At 47.0% G+C, this 16,880-nt stretch overlaps 1 protein-coding gene across 5 annotated transcripts; it reads left to right on the top strand.

Moving 5' to 3' along the window:
• Positions 1-8,020: 8,020 nt before the first annotated feature.
• On the top strand, positions 8,021-16,573 carry Mpi (mannose phosphate isomerase). 5 transcript variants are annotated; one of them, XR_001778789.2, is made up of 9 exons: positions 8,021-8,129; positions 8,559-8,686; positions 10,060-10,260; positions 11,655-11,796; positions 12,123-12,305; positions 13,304-13,383; positions 14,238-14,439; positions 15,430-15,638; positions 15,895-16,566. XR_001778789.2 is itself a non-coding variant. In NM_025837.2 (8 exons), the coding sequence occupies exons 1-8, from the start codon at positions 8,114-8,116 to the stop codon at positions 16,111-16,113; spliced, it is 1,272 nt and encodes a 423-aa protein (NP_080113.1). In that variant the 5' UTR covers positions 8,081-8,113; the 3' UTR covers positions 16,114-16,565. The 5 variants fall into 5 exon arrangements, 2 of the variants coding, with proteins under 2 accessions (XP_006510834.1, NP_080113.1); XR_001778788.1 differs by having other exon boundaries at positions 13,304-14,439; positions 15,895-16,572; NR_151692.1 differs by lacking the exon at positions 13,304-13,383 and having other exon boundaries at positions 8,081-8,129; positions 15,895-16,565.
• The last annotated feature ends 307 nt before the right edge of the window (positions 16,574-16,880 follow it).

Genomic DNA, 16,880 nt, shown 5'->3' with positions numbered 1-16,880 from the left:
CTTTCTTTTTATCTCCAGAGATGCTGAGGATAGAATCCAGGGTCTCACGAATAATAGACATAGGTGTAGCCTTGAGCTACATACCCAAACCTTCTATCCACTTAGTCCTCCGGTGCAGAATCTCTTCTGATGTCTTCCTTCCTATGTGTATTTATTTTGAGCTTCCAAATAAAGGACTGGCAGGAAAGGATCATGCATTCATTCCTAGAGGGCAAAATTGAGGCGTTCGAGCAAGTCCCGGACCAAAAGGACAGGGGAGACATGTCAAACAGGAGTTATCTGAACAACTGTGCTCCAGGATAAAGCTGGAAGACCTTGCATCAACCCCTGCCCTAGATAAGCAGGATTTCTTTTAGGCTCCACCCTCCTGTGATTTCATAGATATCCTAGAGGTGGTAGTTAATTCACTCACAAACTCACAAACTTATTTATCCATGTCTTTCGGGCCGCTGTGAAATCTAGCTTGAATCGTTTCTTACCCTGGAATAGAACAGCGCTACTGATTGGTCTATTCTTGTGTTGCAACCAGATGGGTTTTTTGATTTTTGTGGTTTTGGTTTGTTTGTTTTGTTTTTATTTGGGGGGTTGTTTGTTTGTTTTGTTTTGTTTGCTTTTGGTTGTTTGGTTATTGTTTTTCCAGGGTTTTTGGCAGGTTGGTTTGCTTTTCTTGGTTTTGTTGCCTTTTTATTGTTTGTAGGTTTGAGGAATCTCTCATCCTAGAGTCTGATTGATACTCTTCTCACCAGCTAAGAAAAAAAAAATTCCAGCATAATTACCATTTACTGTTAAAGGCTGTTGACATAAAGTTAATATTCCTTTACTATGTGTATATTTTATGTTAGAGTAAAATGAATCAGGCTTAAAGCTTGAATGTTCATGTCCTTTTCCAAGATATTTCCTAAGAATCTCAAACAAAACTATTTACAATGAAGACATCATCTTTCTACATCCTGGGGAGTTTATCAACAGTAATCTGACAGGTCCACTTCAGAACTACCCAGTGATCTCGTTTAAGCTTTTTTTTTTTTTTTTTTTTTTTTTAATAGTCATGGTGGTAGTAGTAGTCATTCTTGTAGTGGTAGTAGTGATGCTGTGTGCACATGAGGGGTGGATGGGAGCGCATGTGTTAGGGGCTAATGTGGAGTTGGTTCTCTCCTCCCACATTTATGTGATTTTCAGGGACTGAACTCAGGTCACCAGGCACAGCAGCAAGCACCCTCACCCCTAAACCATTCTGCTGTGTGAAGTCCACTTGTTTAGTTTGCCCTCAGAGTCTTTTTGAATGTGTAGTCCCCATCTCTTCTCACCCCTTCTTTTGCCTACACTTCTTCATTCTACTCTTTAGTGGCTTTTCAGTTCCTGGAACTTCCCTATTCTCTCTTGTCTCATGGCCTTTGTACATGCTGTCTCTTCTAACTAGTACCAATGTACAATGAGAATAGTAAAGACAAAAAAAAAGCCTTTTTGACATGTAAAAATTGCTTAGCCAGGAATCCCAATACACCCAAAGCAGATATCCACTCAATAACCAGAACCCAGTGCGATATCACCCACTCAAGATAACTAGACGCAGTCCTAGAACTCCATGACACTCAATGGACAGAATGTGAGTGGAGACCAAGAGCCAGACTCTGCTCTCCACATCTGGAGAGAATTCGTCTTCATCTGCCCTGCAGCTGGAGACTCTCCCTCAGGACCCTGACCCTCAAATCAGAGACTTCTGTCAGAGACTGGTTCTGCCCTTCAGCTAAGTAAGATACACCACACAGGTGAGCAGCCTTGGGAAGTAAAACACGTTGCCACTGAACAATTTCCCTTACCCTTCTCCCCATGTATGTTCTAGTTATTCATTTATGCTGGGCTCAGGACCACCAGAAAACATCCTAAAGTTGAGAGAATGAAAAAGGGACTCAAATGCGTGTTGTCCTCTGTCCCTGAGCCCTCCAGATACCGTCCAAGGGCAGAACGCTTAGCTGTCTGTATCCTGAGAGGAGACTGGTCTGTAGAGTGTGGTTCTCTCACTTCCCCATCTACAGTGCCAAGGCTCAGCAGCATGCTGAGTTGGTGAAGAAGCAATGAAACTTGGTAATAACCAATATGGAGACTGCCCCCACAAATTCCAAGGAGCTTTGGGCTAAGAAAGGGAGACATATGTTTTTCAATATTGCTACCAGACTCCGGTCCATTTGCTTGTCAATTAAAAGCCAATATTTGTGGGGTTGGAGTGATGACTTAGTTGCTGCGAGCACGGGGCTACTGATCCAGAAGATATTGATTTCATTCCCAGCACCACAGGACAGCTGTCAATCATCTGTGACTCCAGTACTAGGGAATGATCCAATGTCCTCTTCTGGCTTTCTCTGGCACACATGTGGTTCACAGACATACATGCAAACAAAACACCCATACATAGGAGGGAGGATCAGAAGTTCAAGATCGTATTCAGCTACATATGGAGTTTAAGGCCAATCCGGGCTACATGAGACTCTGTCTCACAGAGATAGATAGATAGATAGATAGATAGATAGATAGATAGATAGATAGATAGATAGATAGGTAGGTAGGTAGATAGATAGATAGATAGATAGATAGATAGATAGATAGATAGATAGATAGATAGATAAAAAAGAGGCTGAGGAGGAAGCCCTGTTGGTAAAGTGTTTTCTATACAAACATGAAGACTTGAATTCAGAGACCCAGAAACCATGTAAAAAGTTGGTCATGGAGGTATACCTGTAATCCTCGTGCTGAGAAAGTAGAAACAGGAGGATTCTGGGAGCTCATTGGCCAGCTAATCTAGGTAACTGGTAAGCTCCAGGTTCCACAAGAGAAATAAAGAAGAGCAAGAGAAAAAAAATAAGGTGAAGAATATCTCATTCCCAACATCAGCCTCTGCCCTCCACACTTGCATGAACTGGCGTGAGCCTCTGCACACACATATGCTTACATTCAATAAAGAAAAAAATATAAATAAAACAAGAAAACTATGACATTGCACAAGGTGACCAAGCCCTCTCTTCCTGATGCACCAGCCCTTGTGACATTCTTAGACAAGCACACTCTTTCTCTGTAGGTTAGGCATTATTTCATTTTTAATTTAATTAAAAAAAAATGATTCAGGGTTTCACAGAACCCAGACTGGACTCAAACTGGCTATTATGCTGAGAATGCCCTTCAGTGTCTGATATTCCTGTCCCTACCTTTCAAGGGCTGGGATTAGAGGTATGTGCCACTTCCCCTCCCACAATGGCTGAATTTGCAATCAAAGAACAAGATCAGCGAATCTTTGGCCATCAGCTGTCCTGTGTTCTAGAAATCTAAATTAGACTTACTGAACTTTTAGAAGTCTTAGAGTTTGTCTTCTTAGTTCCTTTTCTTAGGAATAGCTAACCTTGCTGTTTAAGATGGAGAAAGAGAACCGAAAGCAGCTCTTGTCAGGGCACAGTCAGTCTTAACCCATTGTGGGGGTTTTAATCAGAGGTGACGGTAAAGTGTACAACAAAGCTGGTGGGTGGGAGACTAATAATACATTGCTGAGTTGTATGCCTTCCAAATTAATTACATATTTTTTCAGCAGTGGGAATGGAACCCAGAGCTTTGGGAATGTTGACAAGGGAGTTACCACCGTTAAGTAATATTGCTAACCATTTTTTTTTAAAGTTTTATTTCATAGAGTATGGTGGCTTATATCTGTAATCCCAGCACTTCGTAAGCTAAGGCAGAAAAATTACTGCTAGCTCAAGGGCAGCCTGAGTTTCAGGCCTTCCTGAGCTACAGAGTCAGACTTTGTTGAAAGAGAGGAAAGAAGGAAGGAAGGAACGAGTGTTGGGGGAGGGAGATAAAACAATTATTTAGAATCAAGAGTCTCACTAAGTTGCTGGGGCTGGCCTTGAACTCACAGCCTTCTGCCTTTTGAACAGTTAGGATTATAAGAATACATCACAACACTCAAGTTATAGCAGATCTGCCTGCCTTCCTCTCTTTCTTTCTTTCTTTCTTTCTTTCTTTCTTTCTTTCTTTTTTATTAGGTATTTTCCTCGTTTACATTTTCTTTTTTTTTTTAAATCTTTTTTTTTTTTAAAGATTCATTTATTTATTATATGTAAGTACACTGTAGCTGTCTTCAGACACTCCAGAAGAGGGCATCAGATTTCGTTATGGATGGTTGTGAGCCACCATGTGGTTGCTGGGATTTGAACTCGGACCTTTGGAAGAACAGTCGGCGCTCTTAACCACTGAGCCATCTCACCAGCCCTCGTTTACATTTTCAATGCTATCCCAAAGGTCCCCCATACCCACCCCCATCTTTCTTTCTTTCTTTCTTTCTTTCTTTCTTTCTTTCTTTCTTTCTTTCTTCCTTCCTTCCTTCCTTCCTTCCTTCCTTCCTTCCTCTCTCTCTCTCTCTCTCTCTCTCTCTCTTTCTTTCTTTCTTTCTGGCCTTCTACAGCTCCAGTCTCTCTCTCTTTCTTCCTTTCTTCCTTCCTTTCTTTCTTTCTTTCTTTCTTTCTTTCTTTCTTTCTTTCCTTCTTTCTTTCAGGCCTTCTATAGCTCCAGTCTCTCTCTCTCTCTCTCTCTCTCTCTCTCTCTCTCTCTCTCTCTCCCCCTTTCTTTCAGGCTTTCTACAGCTCCAGTCTCTTTCTTTCTTTCTTTCTTTCTTTCTTTCTTTCTTTCTTTCTTTCTTTCTTTCTTTCTTTCTTTCTTTCTTGCCTTCTACAGCTCCAATTGGCCTCCAGCTCAGTATGTAGCCAAGGATGACTCTGAGGACCTGATCCTCTTGCCTCTGAAGCAGGGCCCCAGACCATAGCACAACTGACTCCATGATGGAAGAACCATTCAGGCTGTAAAACTCAGCTCGTAGATGGCATCACCTGCCAAAAGTAAAATAAAGTCTTAATCCATCAAAGGCCATAGTTCTTGGAAAGTCTCTAAATGTGCTAACCTTGCTTTTTGGCTTCTGTAGTTCTGCTTCTGGCTAACTGTTCTTGTTAGCTGAACTATGTCAACCCAGAATATGGTTTTTGTGCTTAAAAGGTCACCAGGAAAGGCTCAGGGCTACACTGGGATTCCCAACACCCAGTGTGGGTGAATAAACTCATGAGAGCTTAAAACCACATCTGAGCAGTCTTCTCTGGTGGCTACCCCACAACACCTCTACCTGCAGAATGCTTCTATTATAGGTATGTACTGCTACACACAGCTCAAATCAGTAATTGTTTTGTTTATTTCTTGACCTACTAGGGATTGTCTAGGACATTAAACACACTAGGCAGTGCTCTGCTTCTGAGCTGTACCCCTCAGTCTTTTTTTTGTTTTGTTTTTTGTTTTTTTGTTTGTTTGTTTTTTTCGAGACAGGGTTTCTCTGTGCAGTCCTGGGCTGTCCTGGAACTCACTCTGTTAGACTAGGCTGGCTTCAAACTCAGAAATCCGCCTCCCTCTGCCCCCCTCCCCTGCCCCCAGTACTGGGATTAAAGGTGTGTGCCACTACTGCCTGTCATTACCAGTCTTTACTTCTCTGTCTTTAAAGATAAGGTCTCATTGTAGCCTAGGTTGGTCTAGAACTTAATATATGTTTTTCAGATTGGCCTTAAACTTTTCATCTTCCTGCATAAACCTCCTGAGTTAAGATTACAGGTCTGTGTAAACAAGCTGCCCCCCCCCTCCACCCCCCCCGAGTCAGGGTTTCTCTGTGTAGCTCTGGCTGTCCTGGAGCTCACTTTGTAGACCAGGTTGGCCTCAAACTCAGAAATCCGCCTCTCTGCCTCCCGAGTGCTGGGATTAAAGGTGTGCGCCACCATGCCCTGCACCAAGCTGGGCTTTCAAATTAGTGATTGTTAAGGTTATTTAAAAGCAAGTGATGGCTCATTAGTTAAAAGCAAGTACTGCTCTTGCAGAGAACTCATGTTGGATGGCTTGTAATAGCTGTAACTCCAGGTCCTTGGAGATCTGATGCCTTTGGTCCCCTGTGGACACCTGCACTCATGTGTATCCTACTCACAGGCACAAATACACATATAATAAAAAAAATATTCAAAAGCAAGTGAAGCTAAAAGGTTTATTGACTACAGTATCTCAATCATAAAGGGAGAGGGTTCTTAGAAAGCGCACAGTATGTGGCTTAACAAGAATGAGAGCCAGCTGCTATCTCAGCTTGAACTCTCAGCAGGGCACTGGCAGCAAAGTAAAGCAGAGTTGGCTGTAGTGGTACCCAGGAGACAGAGGCAGACAGAATTCTGAGAGTTTCAGGCCAGCCAGCGCTAGTGAGACCCAGTCTCAAAACAATAACAAAGTTCCCATAAAGGAATGTGATGACGAGTTAGACTTGGCCTAGAAAGGAGAAGGTGGGTGGGGTGGGGGTGGGGAGACAGGGAAAAAGAGAGAACCCAGACCAGCAAGAGGGAGTAGTGGAAGATTCTAGGTCCTCTAGGCACCCTGGTTCCCTTTGCAGATAATTTTTCCTGTGTGGGAGTGGGTAGCATGGGATGGGAACATTCTGTCTCAATAATTAAAGTATATATTTTTCTTATGCAAAAGATACTCTGTGGAAGTGATTCTAATTCTGGTGTCTGTGAATGGCTTCAATGAAAGTGCCTCTTGAACTTCTGGGTCCAGCTTTTTTTTTTGTAATTTTATGTGTACCTGGTTTTGCCTGTATGTATGCCTGTACACCATGTGTGTGCCTGGTGATACCAGACTCCCTGGAACTGGAGCTACAGTTGGTCATGAGCTGCCATGTGGGTGCTGGGAATGGAACCTGGGTTCTTTGGGAGAGCAGTGTTATTGCAAACCGTCTCTCTGTCTCCAGCCTCTAATATTCTCTCCAGCGTCTAATATTCTCTATCTCTCTCTCCCTCTCCCTCCCCCTCTCCCCTCCCCCTCTCCCTCCCCTTCTCCCCTCCCCCCTTCCCCTCCCCCTCCCATCTCCCCTCTCTCCTCTCTCTCCAGTTCCCAGGAGCTTTGGCAGCTGAGAGTCTGGGTCTCCAGCTGGGTTCTCTCCTTGTAGGCTGTTGTGGAGGTCCGGATGGCAGAGACTTTCTACAGAGGATGTAACAAGATTACTCTAACAAAAGTCCATCCCCTGCCTTCCCTGTGCAGGGTTCCTGGGGACGCCTCCTCTCTGTCCTATGCACAGCTTGTGAGCAGCTCAGACTGGAGGAGTGCTGGGTTCTGGAATCACCTAGGATGGGAGGGTCAGAGGGACACAGCACTGACTGCTTTACAGTCCTCTTAGGTCCTACAATAAATCTGGTAGATCTATACATTACTATCCCCATTCTACAGAGCAAGAAACAGAAGTTCATAGGGGGTGGAAGAGGGTAGTAACATCTGCGACCACCATCATAGTTACATCACACCAATAACCTTCTAACCACTGGCACTCAGGGGAACCTCTAAAATCCTCATGAAAGCACATGACCCTATACATCGCGTGTTTTGCTTGACCCCCTTTCCTTCGCTGTACGTGCACGCATATGTGCGTGCGTGCGTGCCTGCCTGCCTCCCTGCCTTTGTGTGTCCCTTTGCCCAGATAGTGTTGACCTCTTTGTTATTTAATCGTGTACAGTATAGGCACATTCCCAAGTTCCAGCACTAGAGATTCTTGCTAGCTCTTTCTTCTGCCAGGAACACTCTTCACTCTTCCTCAAATCTCTCCTTTTTACCCAGATGACCGTTGTAACAGGGCTGGTCTCAAACTCAAGACAAGCTTTCTGCTTTGGCTCCCTAACTACAGGAATTATAGGAGTGTGCCACTATGCTTCGCTATTTATTGCCTTTTAACACACTGATAAGATTTATTGAATTACTTCCCTTCTCTAGACTAAAGGCCCCGAAAAAGCACAAAAGTAGTGCTATTTTGTTCTCTGATGTATGCTTGGAACAATCTGTGATACTTAGCGAGTTCTCAGTATTTACATACGGGTAAAAGAAGGCTGAAGCAGGACTGTTGAAATCAAGAGTTAGGGATAATGCTTTTAGGCAACAGAATCTCCTGACTGCTCAGGGAAGAGGCGGTGGGCTCTGCAAACTACATTTCCCGTGAAGCTCCGCGCGCAGAAAAAGCGGAGGCTGCTGGGAAGAACTTAACGTTCCTGAAGCCGGGTTTCAGGCAACTGGGATGGCGAGTCCGCGAGGTGAGCCGTTTACCCATGTTAGCTATCTTGGTGGTGGTCGCGTCCTGGGGACCTATACTGGCAAGACCTAGCGGATCGTGACCATTTCTGTGGTCGCTGAGCACAAGGATAGGATCTGGGGTGGGTAGTATAGCCGGGGGTCGTATCACTCGAATCACTTCGGGACTGACCGCTTGCAGAGAAATGAGTCGTTAGTTCCTTTTCCTTCCCCATCACCCCAACTCAATTCTTTTCCGTGGCAGAGAAGATCCGTATCTGCCAATCTCACAGATAGGAATATCGACGATTGTGGAAGAGAGGAGTGACCTTCCACAAGTCATAGACTCTACGTCTATGGCCTTAGAGTCCCCTCCCCCATTCCTGGTTCCCCAGCACTAGGGCCAGGTCTGAAGAGTGGAATGGCAGCTAACCTTCTGTCTGTGTCCCCAGTGTTCCCACTTTCCTGTGTGGTGCAGCAGTATGCCTGGGGGAAGGTGGGCTCCAAAAGTGAAGTGGCATGCCTGCTGGCTAGCAGTGATCCACTGGCCCAGATTTCAGAGGACAAGCCATATGCAGAGGTAAGACCCTGACTGCACATCAGTCCACTTTACCGTGAGACCAAAGGATCTGACACAAGCCATATGGATCAGTTGGGAGGAATCTCTGTAGCGTGTAGATATTCTCTTGGTTCTGGGATCAGTGCAAATACATGCACAAAGAAAGCGTAATCAGAGCATTGCAATCACACAACTAGGGAGGTTGAAGGAGGAGAATCTGTCTGATCTCTCCTCCAAGATCCTGCCTCATATAAGAGAGGATAAAATATCTGGGACAGCCCGCCACACGCACACACAGAGGGGGGTGGAGAGAGAGAGAGAGAGAGAGTGTTAGTTTCTTTATGTGTTTATCTGTCTTGAAACTTGTTCTGTAGACTAGGCTGGCCTTTAACTCAAGAGATCTGGCTGCCTCTGCTTCCTGAGTGCTGGGATCAAAGGTATGCACCACCACACATAGCTTAAACATGTGTCATTTCTTGTATCCTAGTAGATCTAGCTCTTACTGAATCTTCATTTGTTTTGATTTTTTTTTTTTTTTTCTTTTCAAGACAGGGTTTCTCTGTGTAGCCCTGGCTGTCCTGGAACTCACTCTTGTAGACCAGGCTGGCCTCGAACTCAGAAATCCACCTGCCTCTGCCTCCCAAGCGCTGGGATTAAAGGCGTGCGTCACCACACCCGGCTTTGTTTTGATTTTTTGAGAACTTGTCTCAGAGTGCCCAGGCTGGCTTCAAACTTGCTGTACAATTGAGAAAGACCTCGAATGTCCAATCTCTTGGCCTCTGTGTACTGAGTGCTAGGACTAAAGACATGTAACAGCAGCCCTAGCCATAAACAAGTGTTTGACTTTCATTAATTTTTTTTCTTTAAAATTTATTTTTAATTATTTTATATTGTGTATAGGTGTGTTTGTGGACATGCGGTTATGTGAGTGTGAGTGCAGGTGCCTGTGGAGGTCAGAAACATTGGATCTCGTGGAGCTGGAGTCGTAGAAGATTGTGAGCCTCTTGATGTGGGTGCTGGAAACTGACTGGTAGTGCTTTGGAAGAGCAGTAAGATCTCTTAACCAATGAGCCATTTCTCCAGTTCCCCAATGTTTTATTTAATATTAATCCCAAATGTATTCCTTCTTATGGGAAGAGAACAATCAAAACAGGAAAGTTATGTCTTTTGAGACTAAAATAAATGAGTACTAGCTCCTCACAGATCTATTGTTGAGACTCATGCTTTCGGAGACGTTTGAGTGTCTGGACAGACGATAGTAGAGCACCTCCTTTCTGTAGATGAGGCCCTGGGTTTGATCCCCAAGAGCACCTCATAAGCGGATACGGATACATGCTTCATACATCCAGGGCTGTCAGTTGCTTCCTTTTTTCTCAACTTTCCTGTTCTTCCAGCTGTGGATGGGGACACACCCCCGGGGAGATGCCAAGATCCTTGACAACCGTATTTCCCAGAAGACCTTAGGCCAGTGGATTGCTGAAAACCCGGACTGCTTGGGCTCAAAGGTCAAAAACACCTTTAATGGAAAGCTGCCCTTCCTCTTCAAAGTACTGTCAGTGGACACGGCCCTGTCTATCCAGGCACACCCTAACAAGGTACGGGATCAGAGGGTGCAGAGGTCAGGGTAGGGAAGGGCTTTTGGGGGGACCTCCCCACAGATATTAGTGCTGCTTCCCTCCACCCATACTAGGCTCTAGCGAAATTCAAGTCTTACTAACAACAGCTTGGCTGCTCAGGCTCAGATGCTGGTGACACATACAGAAGCTAAGTGCAAGTGGACAACTGACTGGCCTATGCCAAGAGAGAGTCTCTAAGTTTGTCCTTGGCTTCCCCTCCCCCAGCCTAGGTCTATTCTTATCTGGCATTGCCCCGCCTGGCTCTCTTGGAGAGTTCAATTCCGGAATTCCAGGACAGGGCAGGCACCCCAGCTGCTGCCTCAGCTGCACCCCACCGTGGAAACTTCTCACAGCCTGGCTTATACAGTCTGACTAAACTCTTTTTAAAATACTTATTTTTATTTTATGTATATGAGTGTTTTGCCTGCATGTGTAGGCCTGTGCACTCTAGGAGTAGAGTGTGTGGGAAGGCCAGAAGAGGGCTTTGAGTTCCCTCAGATTGGAGATACAGACAGTCATGAGCTGCTGTGTGGGTGCAAGCTGAACCCAGGTCCTCTGCAAGAGCAACCGGTGCTCTTAACCACAGAGCTATAGCTCCAGGACCTTTTTTTTTTTTTTTTTTCGAGACAGGGTTTCTCGGTATAGCCCTGGCTGTCCTGGAACCCACTTTGTAGATCAGGCTGGCCTCGAACTCAGAAATCTGCCTGCCTCCCAAGTGCTGGGACTAAAGGCGTGCATCACCATGCCTGGCTTCCAGGACCTTTTTAAAAAGATTATTTTATTTTATGTGTTTGCCTCCGTGTATGTATGTACATCGCATGCATGCTTGGTGCCTTTGGAAGAAAGAAGAGGCCATCAAAGCCACTAGAACTGGAGATACAGATGGTTGTGAGCCACCATGTGGATGCTGGGAAAAGAACCTGAGCCCTCTGCCAGAGCCGCAAGTGCTCTTAACCGCTGAGCCATTTCTCCAACCCCTAATTTGGGGATTTTTAAAGATCTTACAAAGCGCAAGCTGGCCTCAAATGCATTATGTAGCTGAGGATGACCTGAGACTCCAGATAGAATCTAACTCTACCTCCCCCTAAATCATTTACCCTCATCACACAGCTTATGTGCCTCCTGTTTAGGGTTCCTGGCCCCAGGCCAGGCCTCTTAATTAAGTCTGTCCCAGCTCTCCCCTGGCCCATGTTTCTGCCCTGGGTAGGCTGAACTCCAAGTTTCTGCATGATGCCTTGACTGCGATCATTGCCAGAGGTAAGAAGCCACTGTTTTCTGGTAAATGGAGCGGTGGGCAGCAGCGACTGCAGAGGCTGGTACTCCTAATGATGGTAGCTGTACCCCAATTGTTGTCCTCCACTGCCCATCCACAGGAGCTGGCAGAGAAGCTGCATCTCCAGGCTCCAGAGCACTACCCTGATGCCAACCACAAGCCAGAAATGGCCATTGCCCTTACCTCCTTCCAGGGCTTGTGTGGTTTCCGGCCAGTGGAGGAGATTGTGACCTTTATGAAGAGTAAGGTTGGGTGGGAATGCTGAGGGTACATGCACTGGGCCTGGAACATAGGAGGAGCCTGGGCCAGAGGGGAAATAGAGACAGTGAGGCTTAATATCGTAGGGACTAAAGGGATCTTGGCCTCATGAGGCAGTCTTAGGGGCCAGTGGGCCAGAGGGTGAGACCAGGCTCAGGTGTGGTTGCTGAGGGCTGGTGGTGAGCCATGTCTATACAGCAAGGTTTGGGTAGCGCTGCTGGTCTTTGGTTAGGGATGCAGTGGGAGGACCTCACTTCTTCCTGTCCTGTCTCCTCATTCTTGACATCTCCTTGCCCTGGCCACCCTACAGAGGTGCCTGAGTTCCAGTTGCTGATTGGAGATGATGCCACAGCACAGCTGAAGGAGAGCGTGGGTGGGGATACTGAGGCCATGGCTTCTGCTCTGAGGAACTGCTTTTCCCACCTGATGAAGAGTGAGAAGAAGGTGGTGGTGGAGCAGCTTAACCTGTTGGTGAAACGGATCTCCCAGCAAGGTGGGTGTGGCAGGGGCCTGGGTGGGTACGCTGCCTAAGCCTGGGCTCCCAACACCAGGCTGGGATGAGGCATGGAGACAGGATTGCTGGCCCTTTTCACCAAGCAGGACACTAAAAGGGGCCAAACTTAGATGGTCCTAAGATCGGCAGCTACCGTTTCTTTCCCAGTCTTGGTGGAGTTGCGGCCCCAGGGTGAATGCTTCTTCTAGACTGGTTTCCTTGAGGTGGTTGGAAGCAGACTGGCCTAGAGGATGGATTCTAGCAGGGCCCTCTCTCCAGGTGTTCCCAGATTCCTCCCAACTCTCCGGCTGCTTGCCGTGGGGCAGACTTGCATTTGGGGGGCTAGGGAGCAGGAAGCACACCCTTCGCTAGAGGACGCAAGCCTTGTGCTCTGAACCATCAACCTCTTCCTTAAAGATGTCTGACCTTGTGCTAACAGAGTTCAGGAAACGACCAAGGCGGGTGTGGTTGAGTCTCTGTTGTCCTGCAGAGTCAACGAACACAGTGAGACTCCTGGCAGAGTCTCAGCCAGGAGCTTACATGGCAGCTCCTCGATGTAGCCTTAGCTCCTTGCCCGACTGGCCAGCTCCTTCTCCAGGCAGCCCCAGAACCCTCTTGCGGTTCAGTCTTTGCCTAAGTCGGCTGTGTGACTTTGGTGTTACAGCCATTTTCTCTCACCTGTGCATGCCCCCTCGTTCCGTGTCGCGGTTCCGAGTATCTTACCTGCTTGCATACTATTAGAGAACCTTGGCCTGCGCTCGGTTCTGACATCCAAGTATGCAGGGACTCCTTACCACCATGTGTTCACTTGCTCAAACCGGGGAATCTCCAGGCCAGAGACTTCATGTTCCTCCCAGTGTTAGCTGAGTAGGCACTGAGCAAGTATCTATGTGAAGACCAAAGACCGAAACCACCCTCCCACTTGGAACGAACACTGCTTTCTTTATTGTGGGTCCTGCACATTCTGAATACACTCCTCCCTTATCTGCGTGTTCCAGGAAACTCAGCTCACCCTGCTCCTGCCCTCCCAAGACGCCTCCCTCCTCCCTCTGGCCCAGGCTGAGCGCCTCTTCTCTTGGTCAGTTTCCAGGGCACATTTTGGCCCATAGCATGTTGTGCCCTGTGCTTTCTGGGGTAGGCAACCATCCCAGTTTGCTAAGATGGACAGACTTCCTGAGACATGGGAGGGAGCTGAAGTGCTAACAAAGGGGAAGTCCTTGGTTAGTAGGGAATTTGACACTCTCCATGAAGCTTTCGGGTTACCTCCCTGTCTGTAATAGATTTTGAGCTTAAGAGCAATAAGTGGTCCCTAATTGGGAGACTGTTTTTGGGCAATTGTCTGGAGACAATGTTTTTTGTCAAAATCTAAACAGATGCTAGTGGTATATGTGTTTTAAATATTTTTTCATATAATTTTCCCCCATACCTCTCTTTGAGAGAAAGTTTCTTGTATCCAAGGCTGGCCTCAAACATGTTATATAGGCACGAATGGCCTTACTGTTCTGACACTCCTCCCTCCATCTTCCGGGTGCTGGGATTACAGGCATGTGCCACCATCCCTGTTTTTTTGTGGGGCAGAGGATCAAACCTAGGGTTTCATGCATGTTGGGCAAGCACTCTACCAACTAAGGTACGTCCCTAGCCTGTATCATTTGAGAAAGGGTCATACTCAGCAGTCCAATCTGTCTACCTCTCACTCACGGTGAGCCTTCTGCCTTGGTGCTAGGATTATAGCTGTGTACCACAATGCCCAGCTGTTGTAGCCAGGCCAGACCTGTGCATGGTTGAGGTGAGAGATGATATTTTTGTGCAAAGATGAGGGATGAGGGATGTTTAAGAGAGGCCCCGTCTAAGAGCTGCATTTGTCAGGTAGGGACTGTTCACCAAGGCTCCCTTGTCAGGGTAAAGCTGTGGATACCATGTGTGTCTTAGTGGCCTTGGGATGCTCTGTGACCCTCAGTATTTGACGGAAACAATATGGAGGACATTTATGGGAAGCTCTTGCTGCAGCTGCACCAACAGCACCCAGGTGATATCGGATGTTTCGCCATCTACTTCCTGAACCTGCTCACCTTGAAGCCTGGGGAAGCCATGTTTCTGGATGCCAACGTACCCCATGCCTACCTGAAGGGAGGTGAGCCCATTTTAGTAGTAAGCCCCAGGGCCACCCACCTTGGACCTTGTTTGTTCATATGGCTGAAAGAGAGAGGTTGGTGACCTCGGGGTGACTGAGCCAGTATGGATGGTAGTAGCTGCCAGCTGGGCGGTAGATACTGCTCACAATCTGCCACTAGCTACAAGTTCTGATGTTAAGCTCCTTTGATGAGTGTGGAAATCTGAGGCAAGCCACACTGGACAAAGCTGCTGTTCTCACTTGTGACTGCATACCAATGCTACCTGCCTGGAGAGATTTTTACACTAAAATATGGGTGATGCAACAAAAGGATGCTCTTTGTGTGTGAATGCAGGTGCACATGGACCAAAGGATGTGCAAGGAGCTCAGGAGCCTGGGGGTTGGAGGTTCATCCTTATTCCACTTGGTTTGAGGGTCTCTTTTGTTTTGATTTTGTTTCTTTTTATGGGTTTTGGTTTGTTTTTTCACCACATACTCCTGTCTAGCTGGCAGTGAACTTGCAGAGAGTCTCTTGTCTCCCCGGAGGACTGCCGAGATTACCACCATTGTGTTACACACTGGCATTAATGTGGGGTCTTGGCATTTGACCTCAGGTGCTCATGCTTGCATTTTTGCCCAGGGAGCCTCCCTTTTTATTGCTGTTCTTGTTTTAAGACAGGGTCTCCACTCTGTAGCCCAGGCCGGCCTCAAATGTGTGGCACCCCCTCCCCCCTTCAGCCTGTGAGTGCAGTGATTATAGACTTGAACCACCATGTCTGACTGGATGTCCCGTTTGACTGTTTGCAGGATTCTGTTGCAGAAGTCTTGCTAATGCAGGGGCTAACATAATTTGGGGCCTAATACCTTCACATATTTTCTTACAATGCTATTCACACATTTTAACCCAATTCATAGGCACTCACATGGCCTAAGCTAGGAGGCTCAGCCCTAGAGAGCCAACTTCCATGGCGTACTTCACCATCTTATTACATGACATTTCTCTGTCTCTAGACTGCGTGGAATGCATGGCATGTTCGGACAATACCGTGCGTGCTGGCCTGACACCCAAATTCATTGATGTGCCAACCCTGTGTGAAATGCTCAACTACACACCTAGCCCCAGCAACAACAGGCTGTTTGCCCCAGCACAGAGTCAAGATGACCCCTATCTCTCTATCTATGATCCTCCTGTGCCAGACTTCACTGTTATGAAGATGGAGGTAAGTAGGTGGACCAGGAAGGTTCCCTGGGTAGCATGTGAAGCTTACATGGGGATACCTGGGGCTGGATTTCCTGTCAAGCCCACTTAGTCGGGGCAGCCACAGAGCCCATCTGTCTCTCTGCCAGGGACCAGATGTGGGCCTTCGTAGTGCCAAGAGCTTGAATAATGGGAAAGGAGGCAGCAAAGCCCCCAAGGTGGTCTAGAACCCAGGAGTAGAGTGCAAATTATACTATTCTATCACTTCTTTCTGACAGGTCCCTAGCTCTGTCACTGAATACAAAGTCTCAACACTAGACTCTGCCAGCATCCTTCTGATGGTCCAAGGGACAGTGACAGCTATCATACCTTCAGCCCATGCAGAAATCCCTCTGTACCGTGGTGGAGTGCTCTTCATTGCAGCCAATGAGAGTGTCTTACTGAAGATTACTGTGCCCAAGGATCTGCTGATATTCCGGGCCTGCTGTCTGCTGTAGAGACTAGTTCTTAGTCTCTCTGCCTACCACTGTATCCTGGCCAGCTCCATATTTCAGGTGTAGCCCAATCCCTGTCCCTGTTGTGCACTCTTTGAATGTATACTGGATTAGAAGCAGTAAATTTGGCATTAGTAACTCCAGGAGCATGCCCAGGCTGGACCATCTTCAGGACAAGGTTTCTGTATGCATGAAGCCTGAGGCCTGCCACTCTTCTGTACCCTCTCAACACTGTTACCTCTGAGCCAGTGTGTCCACCAAAGAGGCAACCACTCTGCCCTAGCTGAGGTGTTAGGCTAACAAAGCATGCATCCCCCAGCATTAGCTCAGCATGCTCTCAGCTGCAGAGAAGGGAAGGGAAGGGAAGGGAAGGAAGGGAAGGGGTAGGCCAGTGGACTAATGAAGCGTATTCCCTCTAGCTCCGTCAAAGTAATTAAAGATCACTTGTGTTGAGGATACAGAGTGAAGAGCAGTCAGCCTTTGGTATGCCTGTCCCTGATGTGGGAGGAAGGAGCTCTCTGATGATGTCCAGGTTTGGTTTGAATTCTTCATACAGCTTCGTGGGGGTGGGCAGGCTGGATTCCAGAATGCTTTTACAGGAAGGGGTGGGAGAGGAAGCCAGCTCCAGCCTCAGTTGGACAGCTTGCAGGGAGGCCTTCTGCTCCTGTAGTTGACTTTTTCTGAGACTGTCTTCATGTTCCAAAGGTTGGCTTTGGAGCTCTGCTTCTGCTTCCTAATGGCCCCTGGTGTTTGCACATGGTATGTATGTG

This window comes from Mus musculus, chromosome 9 (genome assembly GCF_000001635.26).
Source record: "Mus musculus strain C57BL/6J chromosome 9, GRCm38.p6 C57BL/6J".
Lineage (NCBI taxonomy): Eukaryota > Metazoa > Chordata > Mammalia > Rodentia > Muridae > Mus > Mus musculus.
This window is presented reverse-complemented; position numbering and strand designations above follow the sequence as displayed.